This window comes from Lathamus discolor, chromosome 5 (genome assembly GCF_037157495.1).
Source record: "Lathamus discolor isolate bLatDis1 chromosome 5, bLatDis1.hap1, whole genome shotgun sequence".
Lineage (NCBI taxonomy): Eukaryota > Metazoa > Chordata > Aves > Psittaciformes > Psittacidae > Lathamus > Lathamus discolor.
In genome coordinates this window covers 6,152,144-6,169,246 of record NC_088888.1, presented here as the reverse complement: position 1 = coordinate 6,169,246, position 17,103 = coordinate 6,152,144, and the positions used below count along the sequence as shown (strand labels likewise).

General features: G+C 40.6%; 1 protein-coding gene across 1 annotated transcript; it reads left to right on the top strand.

Moving 5' to 3' along the window:
• Window positions 1-58: 58 nt before the first annotated feature.
• On the top strand, window positions 59-15,578 carry ABCG8 (ATP binding cassette subfamily G member 8). Its single transcript, XM_065679516.1, has 13 exons — window positions 59-368; window positions 1,740-1,862; window positions 2,611-2,767; window positions 4,714-4,952; window positions 5,371-5,503; window positions 7,197-7,466; window positions 9,355-9,520; window positions 9,620-9,712; window positions 10,561-10,760; window positions 10,888-10,964; window positions 12,298-12,565; window positions 13,118-13,245; window positions 13,703-15,578. The coding sequence occupies exons 1-13, from the start codon at window positions 297-299 to the stop codon at window positions 13,838-13,840; spliced, it is 2,064 nt and encodes a 687-aa protein (XP_065535588.1). The 5' UTR covers window positions 59-296; the 3' UTR covers window positions 13,841-15,578.
• The last annotated feature ends 1,525 nt before the right edge of the window (window positions 15,579-17,103 follow it).

Sequence of the window (17,103 nt, the reverse complement as noted above, 5' to 3'; positions counted from 1 at the left end):
AAGAAAATAAACAGGCTTTAAGTTCTTCCTTTTTCCTGAAAACAACTGATAGGCGGTTAGCTGAGGCCGCTATCTGATGTACCTTTAGCCTGGGCTGTTACTGCCCCAGAGGAGGGGAATAATTCCCTGTCCACAGGGCCATGCCAGCTGCAGAGACACAGCGTGCCAGGAGAAATGGGGCTGTGGTGAAGGTGCTTGGAAAGCACTGAGCTCAAAACCAAGAGGAGAAGGATTTCTACAGCTTTTGAAGAGCCAACAGTCAGACGACCACAGGGAGCAAGACCTTCCCCACCAACATGAATGAAGACATTGAAACTATCTCTCTGGATAGTGCCAGCTGGAGCCAGGTGGCACACAAAGACATGATGGTGAGTGAGACCTGCAAGGAGGGACCCAATGGGCTTAGCTGTCCTGCAGCTACAGTGCTGGCTTGGGAGCTGGGACAGGCAGGTGTCCTGCCAGCCGGGCTTCTCCGCAGGCAGCGAGACCTTACCTCCCTGCTCCAGCTCTGAAATGGCAAGCAGAAAACATCCTCACTCCCCACAGGAGCACACTGGGGATGTGGCTAGTGCTGTGCAAGCTGTGCTCAGGTGCCATGGTGGTGAAGCTGAGGGATGGGATCTTCAAATATGTGTATGGATTAGAAACTCCCGGAGTATGACCTACACTGGCTTTCCCAGGATGTGCCTTTGGACTGTAAACCAGCTCCGCACATTTGCTGGGAAGCACCTGTTTTTTAAAAAATTAAATTTAACATAAGTAAGAGTACGAAGTGCTTTTGCAGTGGGAGGAGCTTGGAGGGCTTTAATACGGCTTTTCAGACTCCTTGTTTTCACATTGCTGACTGCTGTGTATCTAGAGTGAAAGGATTAATCAGCCTGGTTTGCTGTGAGAACAAGAAGTGCACACAAAGATGGTGATCACCATTTGCAAAGACACCTAAGGCATGATAGGGTCTGCTACGCAGTGAACAGGTACATTTGCCTCGGCTAGGGTATGAGTGTGACTTGTAGGAAAAGCACAAGTTTATAGGAGAGATATGGCTAGTTGGAATAAAAACTACAGGCATTTAAATCCAAAGCCTGAGAGCTGCCTCAGCAAAGGCTTCTTGATTGCAACTATATGCAAAAGGTTAACCAAGGCACGGAGAGACTGTTATGTTAACTGATATCTCAGAACCCTAAGTTCCAGTTGACAAACCATGAATTTAAAAAAATTAAAAGAGGAGAAAAAGAGACTGTACTTGTGCTTGCACACCTACTTGTTCATAAAGCCTCCAAGCTAATGAATCCCAGTCAGTGATGAACTTACTTCCAGTAAGCCTTAATTTTTAGCTGTCATAACTTACGAATTTCAACATGCACCATTTAGATCCACTAGACTAACATTGCTGAAGCAGTATATTTTTTCCTCAAAGAAATAGCATCCAGTCTCTTCATAGTGGTGTAATATTTATCTCTGTTTTGAAACTGATCTTATTTAAAATGAAAGCAAATAGGAGAGCATAGCACAGCACGTCTGGCCCTCATACATGCTGCTAGAACAAAGTACTTTTCCTGCAGGTTAAAAGATAACTCATTTCAACCCTTCAGACTTCTGCACTACAGTAACTCACCAACAATACTGTTATATCCCATAAAATATAATTCCCTTTGTGTTTCACCTTTTCTGAATTCAAGTTTTAACAGCACTTTAGGTATTATAATGAACTATTGTAATTAACCTAATAACTTTTCCAGACCAAAGCCCAGAATGCCGAGGATGCCCAGGATACTATTTTTTGCTCTGAAGATGACAACAGTCTGTATTTCACATATAGCGGAAAATCAAACATTCTCTATGTCAAAGGACTCAACTACCAGGTAAAAGTTGCTCCCTTCAGCAGCGAACATATCCACTAATGACTGTTTCTGTATGCAAGCCACTTTTAAATCCAAACAAACTTGAAGTTCACAACACAAAGTTCACATGACTGTTGTGCAATCAAATTCACAGTTTTTTAAGCAGAATCATGCTCTTGGCTGCAATATCAACAGCAGGCTAAACCCTCCATTGTAAATATATCTAGTAAAGCTAGGGGATAAGACAGGAAAAGAGATCTGTTTCTAGGCTCTGATTTTTCTCAGTCTTGAACCAAATTACTGCTCTGAAGGCTAGAGCAGAGGGACTGTCTATCCAGCTAGTGATGGTGAGAGCCCTTGGCAAGAATGAATACGCAGAAGGATACAAAGAGAGGGTGACTTACAAGGAGGATTTCAGAAAAACAGTGAAATTTTTCATCTCCCTTTTTGCCTCCATGGCATCTGAAACAGATTTCACAATTTTCAATTTTACATAATTTCAAATTATATTAAAAATCTGAAGCATTTAAAATTAACAGTAGCAATAAATTATCAAAGTAACAGAGGACAGAAATAGCTTTAGTGACTAACAGAATAAGAAGCAAGGCATGAAAACCATACTTGGCTGTAAAAGAACTTTCTTCCATGTATTTCTGAAGAATAACAATATTATTTTAATATAATCTCTGCTTGCAATATAATTTTGGAGATATTTATTGCTAAGTAGGTTATTGCTTATACTGAAGGGACTTGTTTCTTTCTTTGTTAGGTTAACATGGCATCCCAGATTCCCTGGTATGAAAGCCTTGCACAGATGAAGATGCCCTGGGCCTGGAAATCAGATCCCTGTTCTAATGTGCCAATAATCCAGAATCTTAATTTAAAAGTTCAAAGTGGTCAGATGCTAGCTATTATCGGAAGCACTGGTAAGAGCAAAGCAATTTCATGATTTGACCAACTCTCAGATAAAACATACACTGCCAAGAGCAATACTCTGCAGTCTTGAATTACAAAATCTAGTTGAGAAACAACTGTTGGAAATGCGTCACTTAAACACATTCTTTAAAATGTATGAGGAAACAAAGTATGAGTAAACGGAGAATGATGGGGGGGGGTGTAATTAAAATCTATTTCCAAATCCAATTTTTTAATGGCTTTAACACATTTGCTATCTTTTCTTGAGGTGTAGCAGGGTTTGTCGTAAGTGTGACCTGCAGTCCTGACTCTGCTGGCTATGAACAGCTTCATGGCTCAGATTCAAAACAAGCCAATTGCAGACTTTACCCAGTAACATAGCAGACAAATGAGGACAGACCCTGTAAGAAGTATCAGTGACAACCTGCATAGCCATAAGCAGAAATTCCCTTCAGACTGAAACAATTCTAACAGGATAAAATATCACCTTTGGATTAATTAAGAGAAATTTAAGGAGAAGAAAAGACAGTTCCTCTTCTGCTTGGCTTTAAATTGGGTCTTTGACTTCTTACATTTTCTAGTGGGACTGGTTTAATCTTCTCAAGGTGAGGGTGAGAGATGGCCTTTACCCCATGTGGTTAGTTGAGTCTGAGCTTATGAGGAGGGATAAATAGTGGACATGTGACCTATTAAACTGAAGTAAAAAGTACCTATGCTTTGGAAGCAAAAACCCCCATGCTGTGTCTCCAACAAGACTCTGATATCAGGTTAGCTCAGTGATTCAGTAAAGATGCTCTCTCTCAAAGGCAAAGTATATTTGCCAAAGAAATTTCAACTTTATTTCTACAAAATAGGTTTTTCTTCCCCATTGCCATGGGTTTTTTTTCTTAGCAGATATCCTTAATGTATTTGAAGTTGTACCTTAGATATTGTCTTGATAATACAAGGAAAAGCTTCTGATGAAATAACATATTGAGTTATAGAATAGCAGCTTTGTAAGGTAACATACACTGAGCACAGCACAGCCTCTTTCAGCAAACCAGTCGAACTATTTTTAAAAGCTGTTTATCATCTATTTCATCAAGTGGCTTAGTAAAATGGATTAAACTGCTGATGGGTTTCACATTGTCAATGGCAATCAATATGTCACTCTTAAATAGAGCAATATGTGGTTTACAGATGGATGGGTTTCTTTTTTAAAATGTATATATTAAGAAACAAGTGTGGAGTTAATCTTTCAACAGGGAGACTAGAAATAAATGACATCTAATCATAAGACAGCTTTGTGTGTTTACATACAGTATTATACAGCAAAAAGGAAAAAATCATTTGCTATTGAATTCCAAATCAGGTGTTGTTATCATTGTTTTACTTCTCTTAGATCTCAGTATGAGCCAGCTTTTCTTAATTATTTAAATGACTTTTTGTCTTATTTAAGTCTCAATAATTTTTATTTCAATCATGATTAAGATTCCTATTGTCTGTATAATCATTCAGTGCCTTAGTCATACAGCTGTTCCAGATGCCGTTTCTGAATTCACAATTCTCTCCACAAAGCAAGCTCTCACCAAGCATTTAGGTGCCAGCCCTGCACCCAGCATGGGACACCACCTGTGTTTCAAAAATGAAAGAAAGGATACAGGAAGGCAAAGACCTTACTATCTTGCTTCTTGAGCTCATGGAACTATCCTCAATGCCCAACTAAACAGTTCTGCTGGGAAATAAGAGAGTTTAAAGTCATGTACTCTGTTCCAGAGGAGAGAGATTTCCTGAACATGAGCTTATAGTCAGTATTTTCTTTCAAGATCATTCTGCCCCTGTGTCTTTGGAAAAGCTTCAGGAAAGGCTGAGGAAAAGACATTAAGGAATGAAAACTTCAATCCACTGTGTGTGACTAAATCACTTTTCAAATTTATCCCTTGGAAACTAATATAATTTTCAATTTCCATTCTTCTAGCTGGTGGAAAGACATCCTTGCTTGATGTGATAACCTGCCGGGATCATGCAGGCAAAGTCACAACCGGTCAAATTATGATCAATAACAAACCCTGCACACCCCAGCTTGTTAAGAAATGCGTAGCACACGTGCGTCAGGATGACCGACTGCTCCCTCACCTCACTGTCAGAGAAACACTATTGTTCGTTGCCAAACTGCGCCTTCCAAAGTTTTTTTCAGAGTCGCAAAGGAAAAAAAGGGTAATTAAGCTGTTGGAAAAAAATAAAGTTGTCAAAAATGTGTCTGACAGGAATTATCCAAGAGATCCTGTGTGTTTGGAGTCAGAACAGCTAATCTGGCATTTTTTTATGTAGATTATGAATTATAAACCTTTCTCTTCTTTCAGGATAGAAACCAGCAATTGTTCCAAAGCTCATAAAAAATGACAATCTAGAGAAAGCATTAGAGAGGCTGAAAGAAGAACTATATTGCTGATTGCTGAGTCTTTTTTAATGTTATCTCTAAAAATCAAGATCTGTTTTCAAGTGTCTCTTAATCAGATAGCACTGAAACATCCAGCTGAATTTTAACCACATTAATCATATTTTCAGCTTTATCTATGCATGAGTGTGCAAGTAAACTCTCGCATTATTTCTGTTACACTTCGGTTCCCCTCAGGTAGAAGATGTTATAGCAGAACTACGGTTGCGTCAGTGTGCAGACACCAGGGTAGGAAACGAGTATCTCCGTGGAGTTTCAGGAGGCGAGAGGCGGAGAGTGAGCATTGCTGTGCAGCTGCTCTGGAACCCAGGTGAGCAAAACCCTGACACCTTCCTGTGCCCACCACAGACCACGGAGGGAAATGGGACAGTAAATGAAGATAGTTTTTTTCAGGGAAGAGTCATATGCACAGTTGCCCCTGGGGTAGCTTGAGGAGTTTATACTCAGGACACTTAACAGGTCTTGTACCATCCTCTTCCAGAGGTTCCCCCTCCATAGCAAAGTTAGACACAGTGACTGAGTGCTGGTCCATTTGCTTAGATTGAAATCAGTGCTGATCACAGATAATATTGGAATTATTACAGTAACATTTCTGTAAATTGAGAGTTTCAGCAGCTAACCCACTTTCGCTTCTGCCACCTGTGGCAGTAGAAAAGCAGTGACAAACCTAGGCAGAGCCCCCCTGCTCTCTAAAACCAGCATCACACAAACTACTGGAAGTTGCCTGAAGTAACCCTCACAGCAGTGATGTGGTTTGTAAATACCAATGTGAGGTTTGTTTTTTATCTGACCACATGCCATAAGTTACTTAGGCTGCTGGCCTATTATAGAATTGAGATTGTTTTCCTGTCCTCCATTTACATGTGCGATCTTAATAGAGAAGGTAATTTTTTAACTGTAACTCAGTCACTGTGGTCTTGTCAAACTCAGTGAAGAGGCTGGCTTATGCCACAGGACTAGAAACTTCCATTGCCTTCAGTAACAGCAAAACTTGATGCTAGATCCACAGTTGATTTTGCAGGACTAAATCCCCTATCTGCTCTGCTATATATCAAAAGCACTACTAATCTTGGCTTCAGCCTCTTGTTGAGCAAGATTTCCTATCAGCTCACCTACTGAGAAATGGATCTGAGAAATTTTTGCTTGTATAAAAGTTATATTTTTGTAGTTACGGGGAAAGCAAAAGCCATTTTTTTTGTTGTTGTTTGTTTGTAAGAAACAATAGTCAGGAATAGATGTGCTGGTACTGAAGCAAAAGAAAATAATCAGTTGTAGGAAAAGTAAGTAAAGCACTCTTTACACTTTAAACGTGTTACACCCCCTAGCAGAGAAACCATGTTTGTGTATAGCCATTGCCTTGTGCTCATTGAAGCCCTTAAGCTCCATAACACCACAAACACTACAAATTAATAAAACACTTCAAAGTCTGTAGCAACAAATTGCAAAACAAACAAGTAATTCCAAACATATGCATATCTCTTCACATATATGTATGTATACATATGTATACAGACTACAAGTTGGGGGAGGAGGAGCTAAGTTAATACTGTACAGGTACTTACGCATGAATAATGCAGGAGGTTATAATATTGAGCATTTAGGTTAAAATTTTTCAGTGGGCAGGAAACAAAACTAGTACTATTGTTTTAATTAGTCTTAATGTACCCAATTATTACAGGCAGTGCAAAACTGCAGAGAAGAATGTAAACTTAAGAAGGAACTTAAATCTGCACCTCAATGAAAGATAAAGAAAACTCTTGTTTCCAGTCGAAGCAAGAGAAGACTTAAAATAATCACTCTTGGCCATCATGTTCAGTAAGATAGTGAAGAAATTGCCACTGTTGAATATTCTGTGATGCTGGTATGAAATATACTTTGGACTTAAAAAAAAAAAAAAAAAGAATATATCCATGAGATTTCATGCACTAGCACCATTTCACTCAGAACATATTTTCTAAATCAGACATGCTGCTTTCCTCAGCTAAACTTATTGTCTTTGGCAGGAATACTCATACTTGATGAACCCACATCTGGACTGGACAGTTTTACTGCACATAACCTTGTGATAACATTATCCAGACTGGCCAGAGGAAACAGATTAGTCCTTCTTTCACTTCATCAGCCCCGGTCAGATATCTTCCAACTGTTTGATTTAGTTCTTCTGATGACTTCTGGACTCACTGTTTATTGTGGAACAGCTAGAGACATGGTCCAGTATTTCATGGAACTAGGCTATCCCTGCCCAAGGTACAGCAATCCTGCGGATTTCTATGGTTAGTATCAAACTCTGCCATAAAAAAAGGTTACTGGAGATCATGCGCTTTCATAAGTGTATCAGCTAACACTGATCTTTATTGACCATAACTATCTTAGAAATGCTTTATAACTGACTCAAATCAATACTGTAGCAAATTCAGTTTTTAACAAGATCCTTATTTGTCAGTACATGAGATGTAACAAAAACAAGAGGTATGGACAAAATAATTTTTAAATAATCCTTCTTCTAATCCTGCCAGGTGTAGCAGCCCTTCCACATGTTTAGCACACTTATTCTCATGTTTCAATTGGTTCAAACCTTAATATCTTCACTGGGAAATACATGTATGAACTGATCAGTTGCTTTCTGTAGCCAGTTCTGAATCCAGAAATGGAGGAAGCTATTTTCCCAGGGTGAGGAATAATACAGCTGGAACAGTAAATGGGAAAGAGGAGTGCTGCCCAACACAGCATGTTGGACAGGAGAAAAACCAAACCCAGAGAGCAGCAACCCTTTTATTCCTTTTCTAGAAGAGCATTAACTACATGGTTCCAAATCCATTTTTCTTCTGGGTTTTGCAACATGCAAAGGGAATCTGGCCCTGTTAATCTAATGGCAGTAGTCTCTTACCACAGAGGTTGGTTCAGTTCCAGCCTCAAGGTCAGTTGGCTCAGAAACCTTATACAAACACCAATCTCAGTGCTCTGGAGTAAACTCTTCAGCTGTGCCTATGTGGCAGGCAATGTCTGCTCATGTCAGCTGTGCAGAGATAAACAGAAGTAAACCTCACTGTCAAGCCCTGCAAAAAGACCTTTGTCATCACCATGGGTCAAAGCAGTCTCCACTTGACGAAGGCTTGCAGTACCCTGCATGTGAATGGAGACTGAGGCACTCATGGGGAGCCTTGTAGCTGCAAGTCTGTGTTAAAGGGAGAAACCCCTGCAACATGAAGGCAGGGAATGATGAGGAAGGAAGGTGGAAGCTCATTTAGTGGTATGCAGAGTCAGCACCCATAGAGAGAGAAGAGAAATATGGGCAGCAGGAAGGCAGAAATAGGACAGAATGGTAGAGGATGACACAGAAAGAAGGAACACCTGACACAAGTGTACGCATTCTGGCTGTGTGTCTGATGGAGAAACAGGACACCATGGCAGAAGGGAAGAGGTAAGGCAGACTGCAACTCATTTTTGATGGACTCCTGCTGAGGAGTGGCTGCACAGAGATGATTAGCCCAGTGTAAGGACTTACAACATGTGCAGGTATAGTTCTCCCAGAAAGAACATGCAAAATGTCAGGTATTGTCACTCTACACTGAAGGACAGCACTGGAAAATACAATTATTAAGATTTAAAAGACTACTAGATTAAAAAAGATAGTTGTTCAGTAAGTAATGCTGAGTCATTTATTTTTGCTTCTACTATGTTGTCCTTAGATAATATTCTTGGGCTTTCTCAGTATCAAGTTTATGGCACCTCTGTAAGATACAAAAAGGATGATAACTATCATATTGCAGGTGGAAAAGTATCATGTGATTTAAGTCAGTAACATAGCAGATTGTGAATGCGTGCATGCCAAGAAAGAAATTCAAACTATTTATTCCCAGCAGCCCTCTCAGGCCACTATTAAAATTTCAAAAAATGTGAAATAGTAGTCTACAATATTATAATAAGCAATTAGGAAATCGTAGTGATTCATTGTATGACTAGGGACATTTCCCAAGACAAAATACACATTAACAATCTGTTCTTCCCTAATTACCTAAAGTAACTGATAAAGTTTTACCCATTGTAGCTTAGCACATGCACACAGGTTGTACTGTCTGCTCATGATAAAATTTCTGATTCTAAACACATCATTAAGTTACTACATCTGTAGTGTATGGATACATGTCAAATGTCTTGCAGTTGATTTGACCAGTATTGATAAACAGACTCCAGAAAAGGAGGGGGAAAGCCGAAAAAGAGCAAATACTCTCGCCAACTTGTTCCTAGAAAATGTCAAAGATTTTGATGATTTCATATGGAAAACTACTGAAGGAGACAATGTTGCAAAAACACTCAACAAGCAAAGGTAAAGAGAAGAATGTGATACAGCAGAACTGGAATTAACAGACACAGCCTGTGCTAATTTCCCTTTTCTTTTTTTTCTTTTCTTTTTTATTTTGGGCAGGTCCCATTTTAATTCAGAAGAGGCTATCAACATGCCTCACCATTCATGTGATCAGTTACCAGGAGCCTTAAAACAGTTCACTATATTATTAAGGTAACCTATCGCCAGCATAAACAGTTGTATATCATGCCTGTTTGCATTTCAAACCATAAGCAAGCAGCACAAAATAAGAACTGAATGCATGCTGAAAATGCAGAGCTAGCTCTAGGCCTCAGAACGCCTAGAGCAGAGGCGTTGCTGTACCAGCTCACCCCAGCTGTCTGGGCAGGACAGCAGTCAGATGCAGGACCCCACCTTTCTGCCCCAGGGCTCCTGCCAATCAGCTCCAGCTCACATCGCTGGGAGCCTGCAGCTTTAAGGAGCAGCAAGAGCCTGTCCCAGATTTGGGTGCTGCCGTCCTGATATTTGGGCCAAAGTGTGGTGGCTCAACCCTCAGCAAGCCCAGGCTCAGGCATTGCCATCCTCACAACTCTGCCTCAGATTTGAAGCCAGAAGCCTCTACTGATGATAACCAGCATAGATGATACATACTGGAGCTGGGTTTCATGCTTGTGTACTCAAAAGAAACATGATCAACTGGGTTAGAACCTGTAAAACATCACTACCAGTATCAGCTGGTGTTAGCATATGGTACAGATCCCTAACAGAGAGACTTCTGTGACTGAAGTAATTGCTTCTGTCTCTCGGAAATCAGACCGTCCCACCTCCATTGCCTTCCTTCAAGCTTTCAGCATTTTGGACCTGAAATACTAGGCAGCTACAGACACTTAATAGCTTTGATTAAGTAAAATCATCTATGGAAACAGACAGCCCGACTCCTATCCTATTTGAAGTCAGGAAATCTCACGAACTGATTTTAGGAGAGTGTTCAGACAGCATATCTGAATTTAAGCGAAATTAGTTAAGTACTATACCTTATGGTCATGTTATTGTTTTCCTAGTCGTCAAGTCTCCAATGACTTCAGAGATCTTCCAACGCTATTAATCCATGGATTTGAGGCTCTTCTCATGTCATTATTAATTGGATCTTTGTACTATGGCCATGAGAAAACCAGACTTTCTATTCGTGACACAACAGCACTGTTGTACACGACAGGTGCATTAATCCCATTCATGGTGATTTTGGATGTTATTGCCAAATGTAAGTGCCAGTTTTCTTGTAAAAGTTATAAGCAATCAAAATCATAAAATTCTGAAATTGATAAAAAAAAATATACTTTTTAATGCAGCCCTAAAATGAAACCAACCTGTTTTTTCCTATCTTGCAGGTCATTCGGAAAGAGCTATGCTTTATCATGACTTGGAAGGTGGAATGTACTCTGTTAGCCCATACTTCTTTGCTAAGGTAATTGGATTTGTTGCCAGAAAATACAAACTGCTAGCTTTAACATTAAAAACCACAAACAAATCAAAGCCTTGTTTTATAAATGATCACATTCATATTTGACTTTGTTCTTTTGTGTCTGCCAGCTAAGGCTATTGTTCTTGCTTCCTTGGCATTAATGGATGAAACCTCACACTACTTTAGACCTGTAGTCATAAGTCATGGCTGAGATCCCATCCCAGAAAAGCCAAAGAAGAATCTTTCACTGGGTTGTTTAGCTGGAAGTTGAGAAATCTCAAACTCAAACGTGAGGGATTAGACCATTTTACATACCTGCGTATTTCATTCACTGAAACATTTTTGAAAGTTTGATTACATGCCTTGATCTGCAAAACAAAATATTAATGCTAAAATGCTAAAGCAAAGGTAAAACAGAAATGACAAAATGCTAACTGTGACGTTTCCTTCCAGTAGTTGTTTGGGCCTGTACTGGTCAGAGACAAACTTAAGTGCATAAAAAGCCAGAGTTTCTGGAAAAACAAAACCAAAACCCCAGAACTTTTTTAAAAAATACATTCTCTTTCTCACAGGGGTTTAGAATAATCCCTTCTTTGTGATGTTGCCACTGTTGGATGAGTTCTGCCTGCCATGGCATCTGTAATTTAGGTTTCCATTTCTGCACAAGACTTTAAATGCTTATTAATGGTTGCCAGAGAAAAATATTCTTTGCATTGTGTCACAAAGATTGCACATTATTCATAGAGAAATCGATGTAATTTATAACCACCTTAGTATTAGAAGATAGTTACAGCCCTCTTTGGAAGAAATAATCGTAATGCTCTCTATACATATCTTTAGATATTTGAGAAAATCCAGTGCGTTTTTGTTTTACACTGAGTTAAGCAGCTGCTAAGTGGACTGCCTCTGGGACAAAGCAGGGAAGTGACCAACAGCCAAATTTGTCTCCAGTTTGATCTCACACCAGCGTCAACCAAATTTGGACAAAACATATGGTTTCCATGAGTCAGTAACAGTATTACTATCAAGCACACCAGTTCTCAGGGAAAGTGTCTTAAATTCTTAGTAGCTGCCAAAACAAGACATCTAATCTGTAACGAGAATCCTCTCAATTTAACAATTAGTTATAAGAATTGTCGCAACTGGAGAAAAAATTAGTGAGGATTTCAACTTCTGGTTTTGCATGTCACTGACAACACCTAACAGGGAGATGGCTGCTTTCTACAGGAGTATTTCCTGGAGTTTTTAGAAACAGTCCATAAGTACGTTAAGGTGCACCTCAGGTGGTTTCGTAAATATTATTCAACTTATTTTCTATTTTTTTCTTCCTGAACAGATTTTGGGGGATCTCCCAGAACACTGTGGCATTGTTATCATTTCTGCTGTTCCCGTCTACTGGCTGTCAAACCTTGTTCCTGAAGTACAACATTTCCTGCTGAACTTCCTCTTGGTATGGCTGGCTGTGTACAGTGCCCGTGCAATGGCACTTTGGATGGCGGCACTGCTGCCGACATTACAGCTCTCAGCCTTCTTTAGCAACGTCATTTTCACAGCATGCTACCTGAGTGGTGGTTTTGTGATAAGCCTGAAAAACCTCTGGACAGGTAGGACGAAGCTCCCACCATGCCTCCAAACTGAAACATTGATGGTTTCCATCAGCAACTGCTTGTTGTGAGGCTGAGCATGTCCACTGCAGGAAAACTCAGCTTTATTTCTACCTTTGCAACTGTCATCTCGGGTGGTGGGTGACATCTTGGATTCAGAGTGTTCATTTTACATCATTTTCTCCAAGAATGAAGTAATGAGAAGTTTGATCAAAAAATCCCCACTAGTTTTTATATTGTTGCTAATTTTTTTCAGTAAAAGGTATATTCAGTAGATAAAGTCTGAGCTCCAGTCTTTATCTGTTGACTCTGTTGACAGTGGGAGTTTGAAAGACATGGATATTAGTATTCTCCTAATGGTCCATCTCCATGTGACAATATAAAGTATCTCTGTGATTTTGTCTAATAATGAAATGGTATATATTTACAGTCTGTCGTTGTCAAGAAATTAGACAAACCTGCTGTATCTGGCAGCCACACAGCAGTTTTTGAAGTCTCAAGTTGTGTGTATGTGTATCAATTTCTTTCTGCCCTTCTTTTTTTTTTCTCCAGTTCCATATTGGTTTTCTAGAGTCTCTTTCCTCAGATGGAATTTTCAAGGAATGATGCAAATTCAGTTCACTGATACCACATATGAAATGCCTTTCGGAAATTTTAGTTTTCAAATACAGGGGAAACATGTAAGTCGCTAATAGAGATCGTTACAAACATTTGATAACCAAGTAGGGGGCTATTTGTGTGCGTGTCATATTTAACTAGACGCTGTAGGCCTCAAATTTGGCAAGCACTATATGAATATGTGAGGTCATGTTACACTTTGTATGCCTCAAATTTGGCCTACAGCAGTCACTCCTTTTGTGCCTTTCTTAGTGGAAGAGAAAAAAGGGGGGGGAAAATATATAAATAAAGGGCAACTATTACCTACACAAGGCCCAGCTACTGCTTGCTGAAATCGGACAGGAGCTGAGCTCTGTTCCTCAGAAATACTGCAGCCACTAGACATAGCATATGTGTAACCAGCTACCAAACCGCTCCGGGAGTTATAGCCTGCTGGAGACCAAGGAGAAGGGCGGCAGGGACCAGACATTCACAAAAATTGTGTGTCTGTTCCTAGTTTTGTGTTTTCCATGGTTACAGGTGATAAAGTCTATGGACCTGGACTCCCACCCTCTCTACATGAGCTACCTCGTCCTCATTAGCACCATTGGCGTTTTCCTGTTTTTATACTACCTGTGTCTGAGATTCATCAAGCAGAAATCAGCCCAAGACTGGTAACAGCAAACCACGCAGAGGAGGCAAGAACGCAGGGCAAGCCCACACGCTGATTTTCGGTGCAAAGAGCGCGGAGCCGCGGAGCCGGCTCGCCGCAGGATGGCAGCAGCACACCGGGAGCCGGGAGCCGCCGGCTTCACTTGGGGATTGCAGCCCGGAATTGGGGCTTGGGAGAGGGTTGGGGGGAGGGTGTTTTTGTTTGACGTACCGGTTTTATAGGTGACAAGACGCTTATGATTTCTCCACACCTTGAAATATTCCAAGCTATGGGCCAGCGATTTAAAAGGGACCCATCTTGCTCCGTAGTAACTGATGTTTTAGTCCGTCATGTTTGAATATAGAGTGATCACGTACTTAATTCTGAGCGAACAGCATCAGGACACACAGAACACTGCTTTCCGTAGCCTGTATAACACTCAGCACTCCGAAGAACAGCCTAGAGGAATGCAACACAGAAGATTTCACTGGTGCTTCAGGAGAACACGAAGTGTGGAAAACACAGCTGTTAACTGTGCGGGTTCTAATTGCTGATGTGTTTTAAGGCTTTGCCTCTGTGTACCAGTTCAATGCTGTTGATGCCCCAAAATGGGTATTTACTAACTGTACAGTTGATTTCCAGTAACAGAGCAAATTATCTCAACTTCTTGGGTCTATATTTCTATTGGTATAAATACATTCCAAGTGATTGTTATCAATCCCGTCTTTCTCTGTGGCGATAAAATCATTGCAATTTGCCAAGTTTGGTTCCTAAGATTCTCAGGTAGAAAATACCTACCTGCCCCTCCAGTAATTAAAAATGTAATGATGCCATCTGTGAAATGCTTGTAAAGGTGCACCTAGTTATGCTCAGACATAGGACACAAATGCTCACAAAATGACTAAGAGTAAATAAATGGCTGTAATTCACCTGCAGTCACAGTAAGTGCATGTGCAAATTATGTATACAGTTGTTGTGAGCATTTTACAACATTAACGTGCTTGTTTTTTTATTTGGATGCATATATCTGTGGTTATACACAGAGACACAGAGCACGTTGTCTGCTCTACTTTGATTTATGTGTTGCACAGAGTGAGAAATTCCTAGTGTAATCAGCTATAACACCCTGAATACTGTTACGCAAATCTCTTCTCCCCCCCCGCCTTTTTCTTAAGAAAGAAGATGAAAGAACATCAATATTTTATTATTCTATTTGGCAATTAGGGCTGCCACATTGCTTTACACATGTTCCATGTGGTAATAAATTCCCAGGCAGACTCTAGTCTAAAGATGTCAAGCAGGTCTGATTAAGTAACAGTTTCAGCCCCAGGCAGCAACGGGAATCCAAATCCATTCCAAAGTTCTTCTAAGGTGAATTCTAAAATTTCTTCCTGTTTCTGCTGCATTTGATTTTGGAAAAAAAAAAAACCACAAAACCCAACAAAACCCACCTGATCTGATCCTAGTGCCATTTTGAAATTATCAGATTTTCATTGCCTTTTAATGGCAAAGCCAATTCTTTCAGTCCAATTCAGCATCATTAAATTGTCAGACTAGCAGCTTCCTGTTTGATTCTTAATTATTCCTTTTTATTATATTTAAGACACTTAATTTTTTTAAAGTGGTTTACTCTTCTTTGTAATGATCTGTTGTGATTAGAATCTCTTTTATATTACACTGAAGTTTTAAGGGTATATATTGGTACTTCTAGTCTAAACCTCTATTTTCAAGGTATTTAGAGGATTAAATTCTAGGCTGACTCTCTGTTGTGAATTCACTTTGATGTTTAATAAAAAAAAAAGGAGCGACACAATGGGAGAAATTAAAGACATAAGGGACAGCTCTGAATTTTAGGGGCATATTGTCATGCACAGAAATCTTCAGGCATCTAGATAAGAACATACCATAGCCTTAACTTTGAATTTCTTCCCTTTTGTGAAATTAGTCAGGCTGCTGACATTACTTAAACAGCCTTTTTCGATTTAAAATTCCACCCTCTTTAACATTATGCAGCAGGACCAAGCGGTGTGAGTGTTTCCGAGGTGGTGTTATGACAAGGGTGGATATATACATAATGAGAACTTGAGTGGTGAGCCTCGGAACAGCCATCGTATGGGGTGTAGGAAGAGCTATCATAGGATGCGGCCAGGCCTGTGTTTACACAGAAAAAGCTCATATTCTATATACTACAATTACATTAACACGCTGCCTATGATCATATCTTGTTTCCTTGATGCCTAGAGATGGGGAATATAGGCTGTGATTATTGTTACAGGCTTTAGCAATAGGAAGATGGGAGCCTTGAAATACCAGCAATTAGCGTTGGTGCCTAACAATAGCATGCCGTGGGGCTGTGTACCGGGAAAAGCACAGGGAAGAGCGGGTGGATGACACACCACCTGCCCCACTCGCTCTACCAGGAGCTGAAAATAGTACGAGTTTAGGGGGAATTACCCACCTCGCAGGCAATGAAGGTCACGCTGTGTACCACGGCCTCTGCCTTCGTGTCCTGCTTCACGCTCGTTTTGTGCGGTAAAGGTTTCACACTTCCACAGCGGAGCTGCTGCTGCAAAAACAAGTGGATAGTGAGGGAATAGAAATCTTCCCGAGAGTTCTAACCAAGGCTAAATGTCTCAATTTAACGTCAGCACAGCTCCGCTTCCCAGGTCTCAAAGTAGCCGCCCTGTTCCCTCAGGACTCCCCTGTGTCAGCAGCAGCCCTGTGTGCCCTCCTGCCTACATCAGTATCACCAGCTGTAGCAGTCTGCAACCATCTCAACACAGAGACTAAAGATCGCAAGGTCACCGTGCAGAACTCACCATCCCGCCCGTCCCACATGACAGAGTGAAGTTTGTCATGGAGTTTAAGCACTGCAGTGAGGTGGATCTGCCATCCGAGCGGAGGCTGTCTGTGGAACAAGGCCGCAGGCCTGAGGGTTCACCCACTCCTGCCTTTGCTCTCTTGTATCCTCCCCGGCCAGACTCAGAAAGGATCTCCTCAGCCCTAAGTCACGGTCCCTGCTGGGACAGGCAATCAGGACAGTGCAGGACGGGCTTTGGAATGGCATCATGCTTCGTTGGTTATGGAGTTTCCAAGTCGTTTCGCCCAGACACTGTGCTGCCCAATGCAGGATATGACTGCAACAGGCTATGGGGTTTCAGCCTGCATACACAGCAAATTTGGAAGGGGAACATCAAATACAAGAGACAACAATATTTGTAAGGAAAATTCACCAAATTCAGAATTAAAACAATCTGTGTGGGTTAAATGGATACTATAAACTACTGTG

Bases quoted from the DNA above. Each gene is read 5' to 3' on its own strand.
- ABCG8 (XM_065679516.1), top strand. From the start codon at position 297: ATGAATGAAGACATTGAAACTATCTCTCTGGATAGTGCCAGCTGGAGC. The intron at 7,467-9,354 runs GTTAGTATCAAA...AATGTCTTGCAG, and splicing joins CAATCCTGCGGATTTCTATG to TTGATTTGACCAGTATTGAT. The intron at 10,761-10,887 runs GTAAGTGCCAGT...CCTATCTTGCAG, and splicing joins TTTGGATGTTATTGCCAAAT to GTCATTCGGAAAGAGCTATG.